The 22969-nt window shown below is 43.4% G+C and overlaps 1 protein-coding gene and 1 long non-coding RNA gene across 7 annotated transcripts in view; one reads left to right on the top strand and one right to left on the bottom strand.

Moving 5' to 3' along the window:
* Positions 1-1356: 1356 nt before the first annotated feature.
* The window catches only part of dst (dystonin), a 579575-nt gene continuing 557962 nt past the window's right edge, over positions 1357-22969 (top strand). For 3 of the 6 annotated variants that reach the window (XM_073056535.1, XM_073056536.1, XM_073056537.1), the window contains exon 1: positions 16430-16559. In XM_073056535.1, coding sequence (XP_072912636.1) covers positions 16460-16559 — 100 coding nt within the window. In that variant the 5' untranslated portion in view covers positions 16430-16459. Of the gene's footprint in view, positions 1446-1948; positions 2173-3086; positions 3119-11617; positions 11807-15001; positions 15210-16429; positions 16560-22969 lie in introns of those variants that run through there. The other 3 variants (XM_073056532.1, XM_073056533.1, XM_073056534.1) reach the window with 3 other exon arrangements.
* On the bottom strand, positions 5919-14108 carry LOC140733342 (uncharacterized). Its single transcript, XR_012100270.1, has 4 exons — positions 13842-14108; positions 9644-9741; positions 7243-7350; positions 5919-6659 (listed from the first exon to the last, which is right to left on the bottom strand). It is a non-coding gene; the product is annotated as an uncharacterized lncRNA (long non-coding RNA).

Below are 22969 nucleotides of genomic sequence, written 5' to 3' on the forward strand. Positions count from 1 at the left end.
TTACTATCTCATTATTTTTGCTCTTTTTAAAAAATTACTTATTGAATTATACACTCAGTGGCCACTTAATTAGGTCCACCTTAATACCTACTCAGTAATGTAAATATTTAATTCAATGCATAAAAACATGCAGACATGTCAAGAAGTTCATTTGTTATTCAGACCAAACATCAGAATGGGGAAGAAATGTGATCTATGTGACTGCCTGTGGAATGATTGTTGGTGCCAGATGGGGTGATTTGAGTATCTCAGAATTCATTACCTGAAATGTTCATGCACAACAGTCTCTAGAGTTTACAGAGAATGGTGCAAAAACAAAAAAAAAACATCCAGTCAGTGGATGTTCTCTGGGCAAAAAGCTCATACTAAGGAGAATAGCCAAACTGTCAGGAAGGCAACAGTAACACAAATAACCACACCTTACAACAGTAGTGTGCAGAAAAGGTATCTGAATTCACAACAAGTCGAAACTTGAGGTGGAAGGGGTACAGTAGCAGAAGATCATGAATATGTATTCACTTTATTGGGTATAGGATATATATACAGTATATACATATATAAATCTATGTATTTGCAAATGTACATGTCTATATATCTTATTATAGTATATTTGTGTATTGCACTGTACTGCTGCAGAAAACAACACATTTCACGACGTATCTCAGTGATAATATATCTGTTTCCGAATCTGAAGGTGGGAGTGGAGGCTGGGCTAGCTGAATCATCAACGCTGACCTAAATGCTGGTAAATGGGATTAGTATTTGTACCAGGAAAATAACTAAAGCTACAGACGCTGGAATCATTTTCTGTTTGGTCGAGTTCTTCTAGCATTTACTGTGTAGCCTGTGCGTACTTGGCGGCCGGCATAGACGGGCCGGGCAGAAGGGCCTGTTTCTGCGCTCGGTGACTTTAGCTCTCCAATGCCCTGTCTGTCTGCAGTCACCCCACGTCTCCAGAAAATGATCGCCGACCTTTATTTTTGGGGTCGAATGATCAAATGAGTGAGTTGGAGGCATCCGTGTCAGTACCAGGCCTTCTGATATTCTATTTTTATACAGCATAAAACATCACTTCAAATGTTCGCACTCAGCATGCACGTTAACTCTAAAGCCCCCTGAACGGTTTCGCTCCCCTATAATTTTCTGTCACGTACCGCTGGCAAAACTGCTCCACGTCAGGCTCCGGTGAGCAAATTAGAGTGAGATTCCCTTTCAAGAGAGCATTTTTATAGTCGGATTTATTTTTTCTGAATTGCTTCGGGATGACTCACTGCGGCAGGAGTTAAATGGACGATGCAATGCGTCTCGTTTAAATGCACCCTGTCTCCCATCTCACACCGGTCCTTGCGGGTGATGAGGGAGTGCTGTGTCAGATATAAGGAGGGGAGGAAAACGTGAGACAGAATTGCTCCAAGTTGGGCTGGGAGACGTCACATTGTAAAACCGTAAGGAATCTGCTGTGTTCCTGAAGCCTTGCTATGTAACGAGACTGATTTATGGTTAAGATGCAGACCCCATATCTCTGATTTGGCTTCCTAATATGAGGACTATGTTCTACAGAGTCATGTAGACTATAGTCTCTCTCGCTCTCTCTCTGCCTGTGGACGGATGTTGAATGGTTTGTTTTGCATTACGCCCCTGGGCTTTTTTAAATATAAAAATTATCACAGGGACTACGGGTGCAACACGCGCAATGGTAAGAGTGGCTGCTTTGCATCTTGCTGAGTCATGATCTCCACTTTTATATTGAATCAATAATTCTCCCCTGACCTCCCCCCTCCGCTCGCACAGGTCCCAGGATGGTTGGTGCAGTGCGAGAGGGGCTTCCAAAATATCAACAGCCCTTCCTCTGAGTCCCTGGGAGACATAATATAAATGTAAAAAAAAGTGCGTGATGAGGTCCGGTCAGTGAATTACATACGGAATCCCCCTTAATCTTCACCTCCAGTTGGTGTTGCGGCGGGGAGGCACTGCACACACTGCCACGTACCATGATTGCGGCGGCGTTCCTGGTGCTCCTCAAGCCCTACAGCGTCCAATGCATCCTGCTGCTGCTCCTGCTTCTCCTGGCTACCATCGCTACCATCTTGTTCTTCTGCTGTTGGCACCGTAAGCTCCGCAAGGCTCGGCATCCCATGAAGTCGGTCGGCTCGGGCCGCTCCAGGAGCCGAGGTAAGCGCCCCCTCCTTGCCGTCTCCATTTCACCCCCTCCCCGCGCCACGCTGTGCCCACCACTTCTCCCAATCCCCGTGGCTATCCCTCTCCCCAACTCCCATACCTCTTTTCTCATTTCTCCCCATCCCATGTCTCCAGTTAGCGGACCGCCTGTCCCATTCCCTCCCGCTCTCGTCTCTCCCTCCTTTTCATCCCCTTCTTCCTACCAATGCTCTCGCCAACTCGTCCCGTGTCCAGCTCCTCGCATCTTCCCAGTCCTGTCGTCCTCGGGCTCATCCCTCCTCTCTCCAACCTCAACCTCCTCGCCACCACTTTCCAATTCTATCCTTGAACTCCATCCCCGTCCCGGTACCTCCTCTGCATCGCACCCTCCCCTCCATCCCACCTGCTCGCCGACGCCCCTCATCTCTTCCCCAGCCCAAACTTTTTTCCTGTGCCTTCGCCTCTCACCCTCCCGTGTATCCTAATTCCCTTCCCGTGTCACCTCCGAGGCCCTCTGAAGCCTAGGTTCTCCGGGTAGAATTTCAAATCAAATTCGGTGCATCCGAAGACATTTACCAAACTTCTAGATGCCTCTGCAGAAGCATGTAGTGTCTTTAAAGTGATGACAAATCCCAGACTGCGGCAACACTCACTCCTTCACACGCCCTGATTCAAGCCACGGGATGTTGTTATTTTTTTTAGAAATCAACTTTTATCAAACCAACCGTCGGCTGGTGGCACAGACATTTTTTGCATGAGATTAAATTCTAGACGAATAAACGATTACTGCCAAAATGCGGCTCTTTTAAAAAAATCTATAATTAAACTAAGAAACATGCAATATTAATGATGTCTGCGTAAATTATGCTGTTACTCGATTCTGTGTAATAAATCTTATTTGATCCCGATGTTCTTTTTTTGTCTCCCAGATGCAGGAATGAGATCGCACTTCCGTTCTGAGGTACAGCAATCTACAGTATATCATCGCTTTCTATACACAAGGTCATGCAAACTTACTTACAGACATAACCCAGATTTAAAGTGGTTCTGAAATGACAGCCTCTCTTTAAAGACAGGGATGCCTAGGTGGGATCCGGTTGAGAGCGTGGGTTAGTGAGTGTGTGTGTGGTTATATATATATATATATATATATATATACACATATAAAACATAAATTATACAATTATACAATGTAAGGCCACCCCATCAAAACGGAGCTGGAACTTCATTCAAAATCAATAAAACCGAAATAAATCAGAATCAGGTTTATTATCATTGACACGCTGTGCGTCGTGAACGTTGTTGCTTTGCAATCTCAGTACTGTAATCGGGGTGTTAGTCTAGTGGAGACAACCAGGCTGCCGGGGCGAGTAGCGTTCTCTAGACTCTGTGGTAGAAGTGTCGTTTCCGGTGACCCTAGTTATCCATGGTTAGCGGGATCTCGGAATCTACTCGCTTCTCGAATCATTGTTTCTGCTGACAGAGCGTATCACGTTCCGCTGGAACTGGAGTGGGTTCCCTTGAGGCCCTTTAAACCAGAGGAGAGAAAGGGAAAGATGCTAAAGTAGAATAGCGACAATCGATCTCAATCTGAACATCAGAACGTTACAGATTACTGCATTATCAGACGAACGTCTTGCTTCTGCATGATTTCAAATCGCTCTATGGCCTTGACACTCCCCGTCCCTGTAATCTCCTCCGGTCTGACAACCCATCCAGGTCTTGGAGCTTTTTAAATTCCTCCTGGTTTCCTTTACCGTCACCAGCTGTGTCCGCCATGACATCAGCCCTACTTTGGAGTAACCTTCCCCTCGTTTTCCTTTCAGACACTCCCAAAAAACTCTTCTGGCCATAGGTGCTTCCTTATAAGGCTCCATTGGAATTTACTCTTGTGAAACAGTTTTGGACATTTTATCAGGGAAATGGTCCTGATGAAAGGTCTTGGCCCAAAACCTGGACTGTTTATTCCTTGCTTGACCTACTGAGTTCCTCCAACATTTTATTTGTGTTACCAGAGGAATAGTGCTTTAGCTTGTCCACATGGTTGCTGTCAGGATACATAAGGGAAAACCAGAAGAACAAATCCATTAATTAAAATTTTTGTTATTTTTCATCCAAATAATTCTATTTTCATTCTCAATTTCTTAAATCCTTGATTAATAAAAATAGATACCTAAGTTCCGTGGACAGGAAAGGTAGAAGGTTATGCAACAAATGCTGGCAAATAGGACCAGCTCGGATGAGACATCTTGGGTATCTTGGTCAGCATGGACTAGTTGGCCCATCGAGTCTGCTCCGTCAGTCCATCATGGCTGATTTATTATCCCTCTCAACCCCAATCTCTAGCTGTCTCCCCATAACCTTTGACATCCTTACTAATCAAGAATCTGTCACTCTCCACTTTAAATATACCCAATAACTTGACCTCCACAGCTGTCTGTGGCAATGAATTTCATAGATTCTCCACACACCGGCTAAAGAAATTCATCCTAAAGGTACTGTATACTCTGGTCCTAGACTTCCCCTCGATAGAAAACATCCTCTCCACATCCATTCTATTTAGACCTTTCAATATTCAATTGTTATCAATTAGATCAACACTCATTCTTCTAAACTCCAGTGAATACAGGCCCAGAGCCATCAAATACTCTGCCTACCTTAACCCTTTAATTCCTGGGATAATTCTTGTGAACGATTCTATGGACCCTCTCCAATGCCAGCACATGATTCTATGACTTCTCTATAATTCTATGACTCAACAGTGAGTAATCATGACATTCTAATCCAGTGGTGAACCTTTTTAATTTAACTATAAATCTAATAAAGAAATAACAGTAGCCCTTTCTACTACATCTACAACTAGAATGGCATCCTTGCATGGAGCACGCCTTTGTTTCTCTTCCAAACTACATGACCTCCTTCACTGATTTCATTTGGATTGAGGAAATGTGGAGTATCTCCATATGATGCTTGATTGAGAGGAGATATCACATTCCACAAAACCATTTAATTCCATATTTCAGTTTGGTTTATCATCAATGAGGTCACATTCTTATCACAATAGGTTATTGAGAAACAGAATAAATTGTGCCTCAGGTTCTATTAGTATCTCAAATGTATGAGCAGGCATAATAAACAGGTGAGCTGCTTGTTTTAAGATTGCAGGGAAATAGATTAAAAATATGGAGTTGCCCTGGTGTAAAGATATATAGGGATACTCAAGACAGGGTGAGTTCACCTCTCGAATCTAATCTGTATGAAGAAGATGAATGCCCCTATTTTCTGCTTGCTGATAGGATCCGCAATTGGGAAAAAACTCCAGTCAATTCTTATTAAAGAAAAATGGAAAAACTTGCATTTCTATAGACTTTTCTTCTACTCAGGATGTCTCAGACTCCTTTACAGGCAAAGATGTGTTCTGGAATTGTATGAGTGCTGTGAGGTTAGAAATGTGGCAGTTCTGCAAGGATGAATGTGTTAATGACTAGATAATATGTTTTTAGTGATGTTAAGTAACAGAGGAACATTGACCAGGACACTTCCTTATATTTCTTTGATTTGATGCCATGCGATTTTTTAGAGCCTCCTATAAAGACTTTGATTCAAGGTCATATCCAAAAGATGCATGTCTCAGGAAGGCAGTACTGCAGTGAGAATTAGTTCTCCAGAGAAGTAAAATACACACTCATTGTAATGAATCAGAATCAGGTTTAATATCATTGACATCATCATCATCATCATCATCATTATTATGTGTCTTGCATGACATGGGCGAGCATGGTCTTGTCCATGATTCTTCTTGGCAAATTTTTCTACAGAAGTATCTTAACAATACAGGTGACCCCAACCATTATCAATACTCTTCAGAGATTTTCTGCCTGGCATCAGTGGTCACATAAACCAGTGGGACTTGCGATATAGACCTCCTGCTCCCATGGCTTCACCTGACCTTGATCGAGAGGCTGAGTAGGTACTGCACATGGTCCAATGATGACCTGCAGGCTAGCAGAGGGAAGGAACACCTTGCCCCTCCTTTGGTATCTCCACTCTGCCACCCTAATATCAGTGGCATATGTCATAAAATTCATTGTTTTGCAGCAGCAGTACATAAAAACTATTAATTACTATAAAAATGTATACAGTATATATACAAACACACATATATATAAAAATTAAATTAAATAATTAATGTAAAAAGACAGCAAAAATAGTGAGGTAGTGTTCATAGGTGATTTAATGTTCGTTCAGGAATCTGATGGCACGGGGAAGAAGCTATTCCTAGACATTGAGTGTGTGTCCTTAGGCTCCTGTACCTCTTCCCTGATGGTAGCAATGAGAAGAGGACGTGTCCTGGGTGATCGGGGTCCTTAATAATGGATGCTGCTCTTTTTGCCACATCGGCTTTTGAAAATATCCTCAGTGTTGGGAAGGCTAATGTCCATGATGGAGAAGACCGAGTTTGCAAACTTCTGTAGCTTTTTTCAGATCCTGTGCAGAAGCCCCTGCATACCAGATAATGATAACAACCAGTTAAAATGTTGTGAAAAGTCATATGAGTAGCAGATGCATCAAATAAACCACAGGGATCCTATTGTCGATGAACCTGGGGACACCATTAAAAGGCAGATGCAGATGTAAATGCAAGTTTATTATCTCTGGTCAAAGCTGGACACTGGAAGTGGATTCTACTCGATCCACAACATGGGCATTTCTCATTAAGTGGACCTGAACCTAATTTTTCCAGTGCTGTGGTTAATTTTGTTTTCAGATTTTGCAGTTTTTTGTAGCCAATTATGTTGGAAAATAGATCTATTTAAAGTTAAGGTTGATAGATTCTTAATTAGTAAGAGTGGCAAGGGTTATGGGGTTGAGAGGGATAATACATCAGCCATGTTGGAATGGCGGAGCAGACTTGATGGGCCAAATGGCCTAACTCTGCTATGTTTTTTGGTGTTATGATCTTATTAATATAATAATTAGAAAATAAAATATATAATTAGTAGCTTCTACAAACGTTTGTAAATCATCACTAGAATATTTAATATTTAATGCAAAAAATCTAATTTGTATTTTTTAAATGCTTACCATTTTGTACAAAATAATGGACATTTTTCCTTCTTAATTGCCCAATAACCGATAAGTACTGTGTCTGGAGAAGAGAATGATACATGCCTCGAGCAGCTGCTGTTTTTTCTGTTGACCAGTGACGTAAAATAGAAAAAGGTTATAATCTGCTTTTCTAATGAGAGAGGAATCGGATTCTGACCCAGTTAACCATAAATAAGGGTGGCAAAAATACACCAGGGAATGGTCATAAATGTCTACTTGTAATTATGTTTAATTCACAGAAGATCAATCTCATCACATCTTTAACATTAGTCCCCTTCAACAGATTTCCCTGATCCCAGATGCAAACAATGTTTTATAAAAAAATTGTCTTGGAAACCACACTGACCTATAAAGGGAGATATATGTGTTGTATAATCACTGTGACATTGTGCTGTTGTGTGAGGAGTGCAGATGAGGCAAAATTTACATGTATAGCGAGATCAGTTACTAACAGCACCCACACTCTGACCCCCAATTCACTCTCCACAAGTTCAGCTCTGACTCAATGACAACACTCCCACCATTAAGTCAATGATTTTATTTATTTTTATCTTATTTAGAAAACAGAAGTAAATTAGCATTATATTTTTGTATAATTTAATTACATGTGTATGTGCACTTTATGTCAACTTGTAGGTCTACAAAATACTTTTTATTATCTGTTAATACTAATTCCCCTGTTATGCAGAAACATGCATTATCTAACTGTGTGTTAAATATAAGCCTCTATTGCTTCCCTGGACAGAGTTCCACAGATTCACCAATCTCTGGAAGAAGCAGTTTCTGCTCATCTCTGTCCTAAATCTATTCCCCTGAATGCTGAGGCTATGTCCCCTAGTTATGGTCTCACTTACTCGTGGAAACTAGATTCCTGCCTCCACCATTTTCAGAATTGTATATGTTTCTATGAGATTTCTCTCTTATTCTTCAAAGATCTCCTTTCATTCATCATCTCCTCAGTCTACCCAGTAGTTTCCTCCCATGACAGAGCTCAGAACAGATTGTCTCTTTCAAGAGTCTGGTGTCTGGCACGTGAATGACCTGGTCTGCCCTATGGAGTCACCTGAGGGTAATTAGGCCTTTAACAGTGGATTCAACACAACCCTGGTGAAGTCAGATTTGGAGTATGTGTGCAGATCTGGTCACCTCCTACATGGAAGATAACAATAAGCTTGAAAGAATGCAGAGAAAATTTCACAAGGATGTTGCTGGTTCTTGAGGACTCGAGTTATAGGGAGTGGTTGATTATGCTAGACTTTGTTCCCTGGAGTGTAGAAGAATGAGGGGTGATCTTATAAAGGTGGGTGAGACTAAAACTAGAGGTCACAGGTTGAGGGTGAAAGGTGAAATGTTTAAGGGGAATCTGAGGGGCAATTTCTTCACTCAGGGGGTGGTGTGATGTGGAACAGCTCCAATGAGAAGTGATAGATGTGGGTTCAATTGTAACCCAGTAAGAGAAGTTTGAATTGGTACATGGATGAAAGGGGTTTGAAGGGTTATGATCCAGGTGCAGGTAGATGGGACAAGCAGAAGACCAGGTCAGCACAGACTAGATGGGTTGAAGGGCTTGTTTCAGTTCTTTAGTGCTCGATAACTATTATTGGCCTGAGAGAGGATGTTGACTTTGGCTTGATTATCTTTCCAGTGCATCTGGAGGATTTTGGGAGGTATCTAAATGCACATTATCCAGTTATTACTATATTCCTGTGCATGGATGCTTCTTCTGTAAAAATAGCTAACCCTATACAAAATAGTAGATAACTACCTTAACTACACTTTCGGATATTGTGAAAAGTAATATGTAAATGCAGGTGTTTTATTTAATCTGACAAGTAAATGAATTGGAATTTTAAAATGAGTAATACGGTATCTCCGTTTTGTGACAAGGTCAGCACAGAAAGTGTATTTTGTTCCACAATCCCCTTTCATTCATCCCTTCAAAAGGAGGGCATGAAGAAGGGAAGGGGAAATGTTTCTGTAGGTTAATTTATAAAGGACGATACTGCGTTGACCAATAACATAGAAACATAACATGAGGCAGTGCAGATGGAAGTCTTCAGCTTCTCGTGGAGATCATAAGTAAGCAGTAAATCTGTATGAAACCCCTTGAGTGGAGAAAGGAATAACCAAATAGTTAATATTTAATCTGAATTTGTGTATCACAGATGAGAAGTAAGAAAGAATTAAATATAAGTCTAACGGGAGGAGGTCATCACTTTCCCGGCTATAGGTTGACTCATTAAAGAGCCTAATGGCCAAGGGTAAGAATGATCTCATATAGTGCCCTTTACAGCAGTGCATTTGTCTTAGTAATAGTAAACCATCACTTTTATGGACTCAACAACTCATACTCTCAATATCATTTATTATTCAATACCTTTTTTTATTTGCACAGTCTTCTTTTGCACATTGGTTGTTTGTCTGTGTGTAGTTTTTCACTGATTGCTTTGTATTGCTTTGTTGTACTGTGAATGCCTGCAAAAATGGATCTCAGATTAGTATATGGTAACGGATACATACTTTGCTAATAAATTTACTTTGAACTTTAGTATTGGTATGGCTAGCCCTTAACCTTCAATTCTTATGGATATCCTGAATGCACCAGGGCTATTCAGGGCATAGCCAAGGCTTTGAGGGAGAGCATCGATTATATCCAAGAAGTAGATTCTTTCTCTTGCCCTCGCAGTCTCCTCCGGCATCTCCCTTTGCCCTCTAGTGGCCAAGTTGGGAAGCACAAATTCTGTAATGGTCTCTGCCTCTAGTGGACGACGGATGTCGAGCGGGTATGTGAAGTAGTTTTTTAAAATATCGCTTGTCCAGTTATTATGGGAGGTCACCAAGAGCTTGGTCAGACAGGTTTGGAGCAGGAGGGGAAGTGGAAAAGCTTTGGGGTGGAATTGATGAATTGTAGGGCCCAGACAACCAAATGACAGTCAGAGACCAGTAATAGGTTTTTTTTGCAGAGAGAGTGGTAGATGTGTGAAATGCTCTGCCGGGGTGGTGTTAGAAACAGATACATTAGAGACATTTAAGAGGCTCTTAGATAGTCACATGGATGAAAGAAAAACAGAGGCTTTAGGGGCAGCAAAGAGTTAGATTGGTCTTAGAGTAGGTTAAAAGATTGTCACAACATTGTCGGCCAAAGCATCTGTACTGCGCCTAACCAAGAAATCACGATGTCATCGAGAGCGGGGGGGGGGGGGGGGGGGGGGGGGGCGGTGTCAAGAAGTGGATCTTGTGCAACACAGTCATCTCGGTTGACTACAAAGCTACCACAAATACTATTACTGGTAAAAAGCTTTCTAACTCATTATTTGAATATGAAAACATTGGAATTTTAAATTTTGAGAGAATTTTCAGATTGATACTAAGAGTTTAAATTAAGATATGTTTAGTTGCTCTGAATGTGGCATCGGCAGCGTAGCCCTGCCGTTTAAGTTGCAACAATCAGCCTCGCTCGCATTAGGGTTGGGGTTTGGGTTCTGAGGGTGGGCTGAAGCCGAGGCGCCCGGAGAACCGGTTACCCCGCTGTGTACAGGGAGCGCAGTCCTCACGGCAAAGGGCTAGCAGTCCAAACTGAAGGATCTCAGCTCGGAATACCGACTGGCTATTCCCGTCCGTAAATGCTGAGTTTCCCACAGCATTCTTTTGTGTAAGGGACGTCCTTGAAATGAGTTTCAATTTATAAAAGCCACAAAATCAAGCTATTGGTAACATCACGTTTTCCCACACCAAATTCCGTTTATTATCTAAACTTGCTCACTCATTTTGTCATGTTTTATTAGTTTGTTTATTTATTTAAAGATGCAGCACAGAACAGCCCCTTCGGCCACACTGGCCAGCAACCCACCTATTTCACACTAGCCTAATCACAGGACAATTTACGCTGACCAATTAATCTACTACCTGGTATGTCTTTGGGCTGTGGGAGGAAACCAGAGCACCCGGAGGAAACCCACGCAGTCAAGGGGAGAACGTACAAACTCCTTACGACACCTGAATTGTACTCCTAGCTCCAATGTGCAGAGCTGTAATGGCGTTGCGCTAACCACTACTTTACAGTAGTGGTCCATTTTCATTTCATTTATCATCATTACATGGTTAGCGAATGCACGGTTGCACCATGTGTGTGAAGGGATGATTTTACATCCCAGAATCTTTACCTGTTTAAGATGTGCTGAGCAATTGTTGCCCTGTACAAGTGGTGCGGTGAGTGGAAACCAAACTGCTCGTTCGACATTGCAGTAGGATGAAGCAATGTTGCGAAGTCATGTTGTAGACGTGGCTGTTGGCGGTGGCGGAGTAAATCATTTCTGAATAAATCTGCACCTGTCTTGTTGCGTCTCCTTAGGGGTTCAGACACAGTCCGCGACGTGGCCGGAGGAGCTGCAGGATGCGAGTGTCCGACGACTCCAAACCGCTGGTGGAGATACCCGAGAGTGACCAGGAGCATCTTGTAAGAAGAAGGAAGGTGAAGAGGAGCAGCAGAGTGCAGGCAGAGTTTTATCACTCTGTGCAGGGAACACCAACGCGCAGAGCTGTGAGTATCAGACAAGGGGGCCCATTTGATACTCTCACCTGCCAATACTGACAGTTGCAAATGCTTGAAAGTGCTGGAATGGGCTGAAATGGACATGGATTTGGCTGGAGATATTTTATCAAAAGATAAATTGGTGACTCCATAAGCTGGAAAGACATGGGAGCAGAGTTAGGCTCTTCAGGCCTGCCGTCATTCCATTCGCCCTTCCATCATGGGTGATTTATGATCCCTCTCAACCCCATCCTCTTTCCTTCTCCCTGTAACTTTTGGCACCTTTATTAATCAAGAACCTATCAACCTCTATTTTAATACAGCCAATGAGTTGGCTGTCACAGCTGTCTGTGGCAATAAATTGCACAGATTCACCATCCTCTGGCTGAAGAAATTCCTCCTCTTCTATGTTTTAAAGGGATGTCCTTCTGTTCTCTGGCCTTGTCCTCTACTCCTAGACTCCCTCAGTATAGGAAATATATCTTTCCACATCCACTCTATCCAGGCCTTTCAATATTTGAAGGGTTTCAATGAGATCCCTCCCCCCATCCTTCTAAACTCCAGGCGAGTAAGCTTATACTCCAGTTGCTCACTTCAGATATTTCTCCAAAACACAAAAACTACCACGACACAAACAAATATTTCACACACTTCACTGTTGAGATCCCAGGGTTTGAAATATTTGTCTGAGCCATTAGATACTCGTTTTTTATTATTTCCCAATTTACTGGCATATTAGGATGTTTGCAATTATTTGTACCTACTGGTTCAATATTCCAAAGCTCTCAAGAAACCCCAGTGGGAAAATAATCACAAAATGAAATTTAAGTGATCATCATATATTGAAGTGTGTATTATATTGCCTTAAAGGGAAAAATGTAGGATTACAGAGAAAAGGAAAAGGAAGACTTTCAGAGAGCAACCCGGCTTCTTTACCATCTGTTCGTATTGCTTTATTATATGAGACATAAGATAACAGAACCAACCTCTCGTGTGACGTCCTGTGTTTACACCTGTAATGCTATTGCTTGGATTGGACAGAGACAAAGTTAATGATTCAGGGCTATGACATTTGCGGAAGACCCACGGAGCCACTGATTCTTTTCAAAAAGTTGTTCAGTTGATTAGTCGATTGCTGACTAACCTCGCCAGGGTCGAAAGAGGATTCAACAGTCGAACCTGACACTGCTCTGTAGCACAAATTTGAAGTCCTACACGTAATCAATCTGTTGTGTGACATCGACCCGGTGGCGCAGACCGGAGTCTGCCCTCAAAACATGTCCAGGTGTAATGAGTTATGAATTTAATAACAGTATCGTTTATTGTGGTGGAATTTGACATTTTCCCACGCTCAAATTTGCTAATTGATTTTATGGCGTTGAGAGAAATAAGTATTTATATATTTAGAACGTGTGGTGTAGGTGTATTGCCAGCAGGCGTGGCTATAGTAGACAACGAAGCCTTTTAGAGTTAAAGCGTAGGAACACAGGATTCAGGAGGGTTCAGACTGCACCTTCTTTCACGACGGTTCCGTCTGACCTTCCACTCCTGCCGTACTTTTCCACAGTTCCTGCTTCGAGTGGAAGGAGAGGTAGAATCCTTGTGTGTGAGGAAGGAGGCGTTTGTGGTACACAAATGCACACACACACACACACACACACACACACACACACACACACACACACACACACACACACACACACACACACACACACACACACACACACACACACACGTGGAGCAATTTGACGGAATGGCCTTTTTGGCGCTGTGACTCTGTGAGAGACAAATTGGAGTCCTGACCGATGATTCTGGCATGTTCCAATGCCGGTATTATGTGGGGGTGGAAGCTGAGTATCAGAAAGCTACAGTAAAGCAACAAGACATTCAGCCTCTTGTGGAAACGATCCTGTTGTCTCACTCCTTTGCGGCATTTAACTATTTGAATATGGCCAGTTGCCATCCCCTTGCTTTTGTTTACAAAAATACGTTTATTATAAATTCAAACCACTACAATCACATTACGTACACAAAACAGACAAACCTTGACACATTCTCGTCTTCATCTTCATTCCCAAATGTATCCACCGTGATGCCCAGCCGACTCTTGTTTTGGGGGTGGGAGTCGATTGGCCGCAGTTCTCTGTGTTCATCCCCCTCCTTTGTGCATTGTTTTGGCTGTCCGATGCGGCCAGTCTGGGACGCGAGTCATTGACTGTGACTGTCAAAGGCGTCACTTTCATTGCAGAGACTGACGCTCGGTCTCAGCCAATCCACGGGAAGCCGCGGGCTTTCGGCTGGGCGGGGAGCCGGGGTCGGCTGACCGACAAACACAAGTTGCTAAATTGGTGAATTGGGTGAGGAGGGCAAGGAAGACGTTAACAGATTTGCACGATGTTGCAATAGGGCGGAGGGAAATCCTTAGACATTAATGCTGACGTTGTGTGACCTATCCTTAGAATAAACAAAAGACATTGTTAGAATGAGAGAGGAAAAAACATCCCTGAAACGGGCTGGCGAGTCACAAAATGATGCACCGAACCCAGCATAGCATTAACCGGAACTGCAGGGTCCGTGTACTGACTTGGCTTCATTTGATGTCAACGCATCGTTAAGGTGCAGTGACTGATTTAAAAATCACTCACTTCCTTGGCGTTGCATACTCCAGGGAGGAACTGCAAGCCGACGTTCCGCTAAACATCAGGGGAGACTGCCTGGGCGTGGTAATTCTCCCCCACTCTCTGTCTTTGCAACAGAGAAAAAAAACTCATTGTTGAAAAAATATCAGAAACCTTCAAGGAAAGAACAGTTTGTGTGGAATTGTTTTCTGAGCGCCATGGTAAGTCTACCTTAGCCCTGATGGGGGAGACAAATACAGATTTATTGCGAGCAAAAACGCACCCCTTCCCTCTTCGTTCATGGCGTTTAAGTATCTATCGATGATAAGAAAGCGGTTATCATGTATCTTGAAATCATGCCGTATCAAAAGTGAAAGTCTATTAATTGCAATGAGGCAGAGGTGAGAGGATTTAGTTCCAATTTTTTTGTGAATGTGTGTTTGTTCAAACCCGATCCTAATGTCCGTTTGCCAGCCAATAGTAGTGTGTGTTTCATTTTATCTTTTGTCTGCCTGCTTCCTCCCCCCCGCCACCCTCCATCCCACCCCCACCCCCTTCTCCCCTGCCTCCTTCTGCCTCCGTGTAGAGTATCGGGAGCAGCTCTCGCCCCTGTTCCATGTCTTCTGCCGATTATTCGGACGAAGAGGATGATTTTGGCCAAAGATCAGGGACCGTCTCGCCAGCTCCTGGGGACACCCTGCCTTGGAACCTGCCGAAGCACGAGAGGTCCAAGAGAAAGATTCAAGGAGGGTCGGTGTTGGACCCCGCTGAAAGAGCCGTTCTCAGGATAGCCGGTGAGGGCTTTTTCCATGACTGTAAATTAAAATCTGCACTGTACTACGAGGGCATTTACTATGGCACATTAGAGATTGATTCTGCTATTTACATGATTTTAATTTAATTTCCTTCCTTTTGGCTGGAAGCCACGATTTGGTCAATTGAATTGGAACTGTGCATTAGTTCAGGAAGATTGCTATAGAAAGCGGGCGAACAGTGCACCGTGCTTTCAGATCCTGTATTCCTATTGTGATCTCATATCCATCCCCTCCTTAATTTGATCTCTTTGATACCGAGTCGTCGGCCGATTTGAAATAACTAGGAGTGTTTTGTCGCCTTTATTGATATTTACACAGCATACTAGATTGATTTAATACCACCTACCACTATGCATTATAATACAATGGAATGGTGCTTACTCTACATTAAACCAACGAGTGCCAAGACAGGTCGAATAATAAATATCCTGTCACGAGATACAATATATAATAATGTAATTTGAAAGCAGGCCAGGGGTTGGTGGCGTGTAGCAATAACCTCCCACGTATCCCTCTCACCTTTCCCCTCGAGTAAGCCAGGCAGGCAAACCGGATGAACTGACCCCTGAGTTCCTCCAGCATTGTGTGTTTGTAGCCCGGGGTGAAATCAGGTGTGTATCCGATTGTTTACCCATCCAAACTCGCCCAGTTCCCACCAAGAACGTCACGATCAATTATTATGGATATTAGAGGATTTCTTGGAATCTGCTTCCCACTGAATTTATGTTTGCGAAGACGTCGGGAGGGGAGAACTCTAATGGATTGAGTCCCCACCGCTTTCTCCGCATCGTCAGGTGCGGCGGGATCCTGCAGCTCACTGCAAGCAGGGCAGGGGAGCGTTCCCACGCCATCTTCTGCGGTTCTGTTTAACACATAAGAGATCGCTGCACTTTACCAGTGAGCGGCAGGGGTTCCCTGCCTGTGGGTGCAAAATCCCTTTGCTAACGCAGTGAGTGGAGGGGAGCATGGCGGTGGTCGGAGCCGTGAGGTGCGAAAGGGTCGCGGCTCCGCTCTCGGCCCCAGCGGGAACGGGAGAGACGTAGCCCTCGCCGAAGAATGGGGGGCAGGGCCGCCTCTCGCCATTGGTGCAGCCGGGCCGGAGGGTGGTGCTTGAAGAGCTGCTGTCAACCCCCGCCCCCCGGCTCCCGGCGCCGCCTGCTCGCAGCCGGAGTTACAGCTGGAGAGACGTGAGTTGCACCCCGGCCGCGCTCTGTCGCCCTCCGGCACCCATGGCAAGCTACACCCCAGGCTTCACACCCGCTGCCTATTACTACGCCGCTGAATTGGAGTATCTGCAGGCTTACGAGGACGTGTTGGAGCGGTATAAAGGTAAATCCGCTTTGACAGGCTTAAGCTAACGGTTTAGTGTCCCGTTATTTCCCAACCTAATGGCCCAGCAGACGGGGCAATCATGACAACACTGCAGTCCCGGCTCCCGTTTCAGATGGACACAATTTGTTGCGTGTTCATAAATACAAGTGAAAAGACTGAGATTGATTTCTGCTGGCCTTTGCTTTCTTATGCCGGTCTGAATTTTTTTTTAATTTGGTATTTTCCATACTGTAAGAGTCTATAAATAATATGAAACATCATTTAGTGCGGTGCGTCAGTTTGATCAGACACCCCTCCCCCTCCCCCTCCCCATCATCTGGGTCAGATTATTTGGAGAGATCTGCCATTGTCACTTGGCCTCTGGTGTGTCATCTTATTGATGGCAGTCAAACGGCCTTAGCTGCCGCTGGGCTGAGCGACTGTAAGCAGGCACCTCAAACTGTTGCATCTGGGATTGTGCACCGGGAGAGAGCGGCGATGTTTCTGCTTAGTCATTGGATCAATTCTGAAGTCATGGGGGGGGGGGGGGGGAGAAATGACTCGACATCTTTTGTTCTTCACTGTAAAATAAACCTGACAGACAGTTATGTACACACGAGGCTGCCGTTTAGGGCGCTGGAAATGCAGAGGGGAATAGCTGAGGCGGCATTAATGCCACTGCGTTGGCAGGTTGATGGGAGGAATGTATAATAGAATCACGGATTAGTACAACATGGGAGGTCGTTCTGATGGTATGCCTCTTGCCAGATATTTGAAGAGTAGTTCAATTCCCTCGGCTCTTCTCCCCCGGGTCTGTAATTTTCTCAACTTCCCAGACTTTGTCCAATTCACTGTTGAAAGTTACTGTTGAGTTTTCCCTCCATTATGCTTTCAGACAGTCTGTTCTGGATCAGAACATATCTCCGGGTTTATTAGTATATTTTCATACTTTCTCTGGCTCTTGATACATCTTTTTGCCGATGTATTTTCTCTCTATCTCTATGCCTAAAGCTGAATAGGCATGCTGTTCTTATGTAAGCCCTACTGGGGCGTAGGCTGCCAGAGTCCTCTATCCTGGGCAAGTCTTTCCAGGTGTAGCCCATCTCCTTGTGTCGAAAATCCTTCTTCTCCCAGGGATGAGGTCTTTGGAGCTTCAGCTGCCATTGCTGTAGCTCTGGGTTTTTATGGGATGGGAAATGCTATCCCTGAGCTCGACCGTCCTCCTTTTCGCAGCCAGGCTTGGGAGGGTCCATAGCGGAGTTAAAGCTGAACAGAGCGTGCCTATAAGTAATGGAATCTTATCTGTTAGGAACGGTTGTTCTGTTGTTTAATTGACAAAGGACTATTGATTTCCATCGGAGCAGTTATGCATAATCCATGATGTGATGCAGAGGAAAAGGCTCACCACACCCTATCTCCCAGGTTCTTGTCAGTCCACAGAAGATTCTGTCCAATGCTGGATTTGACACTTATTATTGACAGGATTCTGGTACCTTGACTAAGTTCTCAGCATTTACAAGTGTAGGCAGCGGGCAGAGTCAGGTTTATTATCATTGGCATATGTCATGAAATGTGTTGTGGCAGCAGTGCATTAAAAATATCATTAGTTACTAAAATAAATATTAGCCAGTAGCCAGTAGAGATATACTGTTTGCTTTTTGACTTGTGTTGTAAATGCACCTTATGCTACATAGCACTTTCTGGAATATGTTTTATTATGGTAATATTCCTATGTGAGCGACATGTATATACTGTGTTGTGCACTTTGGTCTGGAGAAATGTTTTGGTTTACAGTATACATGTATATAGTTGAATAACAATAAACCTGAATTTGAACTTGAATGTAAATGATGCAAAAAGAGAGCAAACCAGAGTGTCTATTTAGAGATACAAGAATATGGAGAATAAAATCCCTGGATGCTGCCTGACCTGCTGAGTTCCTCCAGTATATTGTGTGTGTAACTCTGGATTTCCAGCATCCGCAGAATCTCTTGTGAGTAAAATAGTGAGTAAGTGTCCATGGACCATTCAGAACCTGATGGTGCAGTGGAAGAGACTATTCCTAAGGCATTGAACGTGTGTCTGCAGGATCCCTGGTGGTAGTAATGAGACAGGGCACACCTGGCATGCCGAGGGTCCTACATGATGGCTGTCTCCTTGACACCTGCTGTGGATGAACCCCTAAGCTAATGATTTCACAGAATCTCTTTGCTTGAGGGAGGGTCACTGTACAATGACTGGGGTTGACTTTCTCCTAGTGTGTTCCTTTCATGGTCAGTACAACGGTCACCAATTCCACCAGAGTTGAGGTGGTATTCCTTTGTTGCACAGATCACCATTTGGGGCGACACAGTAGCATAGTGGCTAGTTAGAGCTATTACACAGTGCCAACAGCCTGGGTTCACTTCTCTCCACTGGCCGTGAGGAGTCGTACTTCACCCCTTGTGGGTTTCCTCCAGGTGCTCTGGTTTCCGCCTACATTGCTAAAGTCCTATGGGCTAGTGGGTTAATTGGTCACATGGTGCACTTGAGTGGAGCAGGCTTGTTGGACCAGAAAGTCCTGTTATTGTGCTGTACCTCTAAATAAAATTAAATTGTCACCCCCAATTGAGTCTTTTGAGGAGTGATTCATTAACAAGGAAACTAGTGACTGGCTCATTTAGTATTTGCTAAAGCTGATGCTTTTTTCTCTTGATAGATAAACTGTTGAAAACTGCATTGTGTAGGAACAAAGGTCAACGTTTTAGCTCTGAAAACTTGTGACATATCATAACGAATGTGTAATCTAACACTATATTTCCACCCTTCCCCCAACCTTTGCACCATATCCCTTGAGGTCTTTGATTGCAAAAACCTGTCAAACTTGGGCTTTAGAGTAAACCATCCTCCTAGCATCAAATGCCATTCGTAGGAAGGGAATTTTAAAACTACTTTCATTCTCTGAGTATGTCACATTTTTGACCTGTCCCTAAACGTCTGGCTCTTAATTTTCAATCTTTCTATTTTTGTTTCCTCAAGCAGTGAAATTGTTTTCTCTCCCTCTGCATTCATTCAACCAGACATCTTGGGGGAAAAATCTAATCATTACTTAGTTTTCTGAATTCCAGGGAGAACCGAATCAGTTTGTATAATCGCTTCTACAATATAATTTATAATAATTGTAATACTTTTCTAGATGTTTGTATTATGTCTCTATAATAGTAAGTCCAGGTATCATTCTAAAAAAACATTGTTGCAATATTTTCAAGGTCAGTATATCCCTCTCCAATTGTGGTGGCACCCACTTGTTAACCAATAATTTAATAGTTTGGCGTCTTACTGAGATGGGTTGAAGCTGTCATTTTCTGGTCTTTGACCAAATATAATTCACCTGTCTGAATAGGTCCTTCAGAAGCACAGTGAGAAATCTTTACTTGATGTCTCAAGGCATTACACGAGAGACAAAGATAAAGATTAAACACAAGAGATTCTGCAGATGCTGGAAATCCAGAGCAACACACATAACATGCTGGGGGTACTCAGTAGGTCAGGCAGCATCCATGGAATGAATATACAGTCAACATTTTGGGCCAAGATCCTTCCTCGGGACTGGAAAGGAAGGGGGAAGACACCAGAAGAAAAAGATGGAGGGGGAGGGCAAGGAGGATAGCTAGGAAGTGATAGATGAAGCCAGGTGGGTTGGAAAGGTAGAAGGCTGGCAATGAAGGAATCTGATAGGAGAGGACGGTGACCATAGGAGAAAGGGAAGGAGGAGGGGATCCAGGGGGTGGTAATAGGTATTGTTGACTGTTTGTTCATTTCCATAGATGCTGCCTGACCTGCTGAGTTCCTCCAGCATTTTGAGTATGTTGCTCAAAATAAAGATTAGCTTTATTTGTCACATGTACATCAAAACATTGAAATGTACAGTGAAATTAGTCATTCGTGTCAACAGCCACCTCAGTGTGATTGATCAAATGTGAGTTTTGTTTTGCTGGTGACTGAGACTGTGGTCCACTATTGTACTCTTTCCACGCTTCTCTGCGGAAATGTCCTGAGATGAAATCAGTTAGTGAATTTGTGCAGCAGACCCGTTTCTGACGTTGAATGGTTTGGGAGATATGGGAATTGGGATTAGTTTATTATTGTTACATGTACTGAGATAGAGTGAAAAGCTTGTCCTGCATACCGTACATACAGATAAAAAAAGATACAGTTAGCTTTATTTATCACATGTACATCAAAACATGCAGTGAAATGTGTCATTTGCATCGACAACCAACACAGTCTGAGGATGTGCTGGGGGCAGCCCGCAAGTATTGCCATGCTTCCAGTGCCAATGCAGCATGCCTACAACTTATTAACCCTTTCTAATCTGTATGTCTTTGGGATGTGGGAGGTATCCAGAGCACATGCGATCATACAGACTCCTTACTGCGGCCGGAAGGTATTAGGATCACTGAGAAATGGGCGTGTTCACATTTCCATCCAAGTTTTAAACTGGATTAAGATGTAAATGATCAAAATTAGATTTAGTTTCAGCTGTTGCTGAGTGTAACTAACAGAGAGTCAGCTGTGGAAGCAGCAGTTGCTGTATTCTCAAAGGGTGGGGGGAGAAATTGTATGATGCATTAGTAGTGGAATCTTGGCTTTTTGTTCTGATGTACTTGTATCTCAGCAATGAAGTCTGTCCTTGTGTCTTCTCCAGATGAGTTTCAAAATGTAGCTTCCCTCTCTACACTTAAGTGTGAATGCAACATTGATTGAGGAACTTGAAGTTCATGCTAGACCCTCACAGTTGATCTGCAGGTGTCCTGCTCAAAGTGCAAAGTTAACTTATTATCAAAGTGTGTATATATATCACCATATACTACACTGAGGTTGATTTTCTTGCAGGTATTCAAATAGGACAAAGAAATACAATAGAACCAATGAAAAATGACACATTAAGACTGACAAACAACCAATGTGCAAAAGAAGACAAACTTTGCAAATACAAAAAAAAAACAGGATAAATAAGCAAGAACAACTTACTTAATGGATATAGCCATTGCAAACACACATAACATATACAAATCAATAAGTGAATAACACCAGAAATATGCTGAGATTCCCAGATGATGGGTGCCTCCTGGGTGCCAGGGTCAGGGACGTCTCAGGTCGAGTCCTCAGCATTCTTAAGTGGGAGGGTGAGCAGCCTGAGGTTGTGGTCCATGTAGGTACCAATGACAAAGGTAGGAAGAGTGACGAGGTTCTGCAAAGTGAGTTCAGGGAGTTAGGTGCTAAATTAAAGCACAGGATCTCCTAGGGTTGTAATCTTAGGATTGCTAGCCATGCCAGGTGCTAGGCCGGAAATATGTAGATCATGCAGTTTAACAGATAGCTAAGGATGGTGTAGGAGGGAGATTGTCAGATTTTTGCATCACTGGGCTCTCTTCCAGGGAAGGTGGGACCTGTACAGAAGGGACAGTTTGCACCTGAACTGGAGGGGGACTAATACCCTAGTGGGAAGGTTTGCTCATACTGTATGGGGGGGTGGGGAGAGGAGGGGTTTAAACTGGAGTTGTGCAGGGAGGGGTTTTAAACTAGAGTTGCAGGGGAATGGGAACCAGATGGTGGAGTGGTTGTGGAGACAGTTGTTGGTAAGACCTCAGACAAAGTCAGGAGTCAAAAGGTTGAGTATGGTGTGAATAATGTTCTGAGATGCATATATTTCAACGCAATAGGTATTGTAGGAAAGGCAGATGAGCTAGGAGCATGGATCAACACCTGGAATTATGATATTGTAGCCATTAGTGAGACTTGGTTGCAGGAGGGAGAGGATTGGCAACTCAATATTCTGAGATTCCATTGTTTTAGACGTGACAGAGTAGGAGGGATTAAAGGGAGGGGGGTGACGATACTAGTTAGGGAAAACATCATGGCAGTTCTCAGTTAGGACCGACTGGAGAACTCATCTAGTGAGGCTATATGGGAGGAACTGAAGAACAAGGAAGGTGTGACCACATTAATGGGGCTATATTATGGACCACCCAACAGTCCACGGGATTTAGAGGAACAAGTTTGTAGAGAGATCACAGACCGTTGCAAGAAACATGAGGATGTTATAGCAGGTTGTTATAAATTTCCACATATTGACTGGGTCGCTCAGACTGTAAAAGGACTAAATGGGATAGGGTTTGTCAAATGTGTTCAGGGAAGTTTCCTTCATCAGTATGTAGAAGTCCCAATGAGTGTGTGATACTGGATCTGCTGTCAGGGAATGAGACAGGGCAGGTGACAGAAGTTTCTGTAGAGGAGCACTTTGCATCCAGTGATCATATTGCCATTAGTTTCAAAGTAAATATGGACAAGGATAGGTCTGGTCTGTGGGCTGAGATTCTAAATTGGAGAAAGGCCAATGTTGATGATGTCAGAAAAGATCTGGCAAGTGTGGATTGGGACCGGCT

The sequence above is a fragment of the Hemitrygon akajei genome, chromosome 9, assembly GCF_048418815.1.
Source record: "Hemitrygon akajei chromosome 9, sHemAka1.3, whole genome shotgun sequence".
NCBI lineage: Eukaryota > Metazoa > Chordata > Chondrichthyes > Myliobatiformes > Dasyatidae > Hemitrygon > Hemitrygon akajei.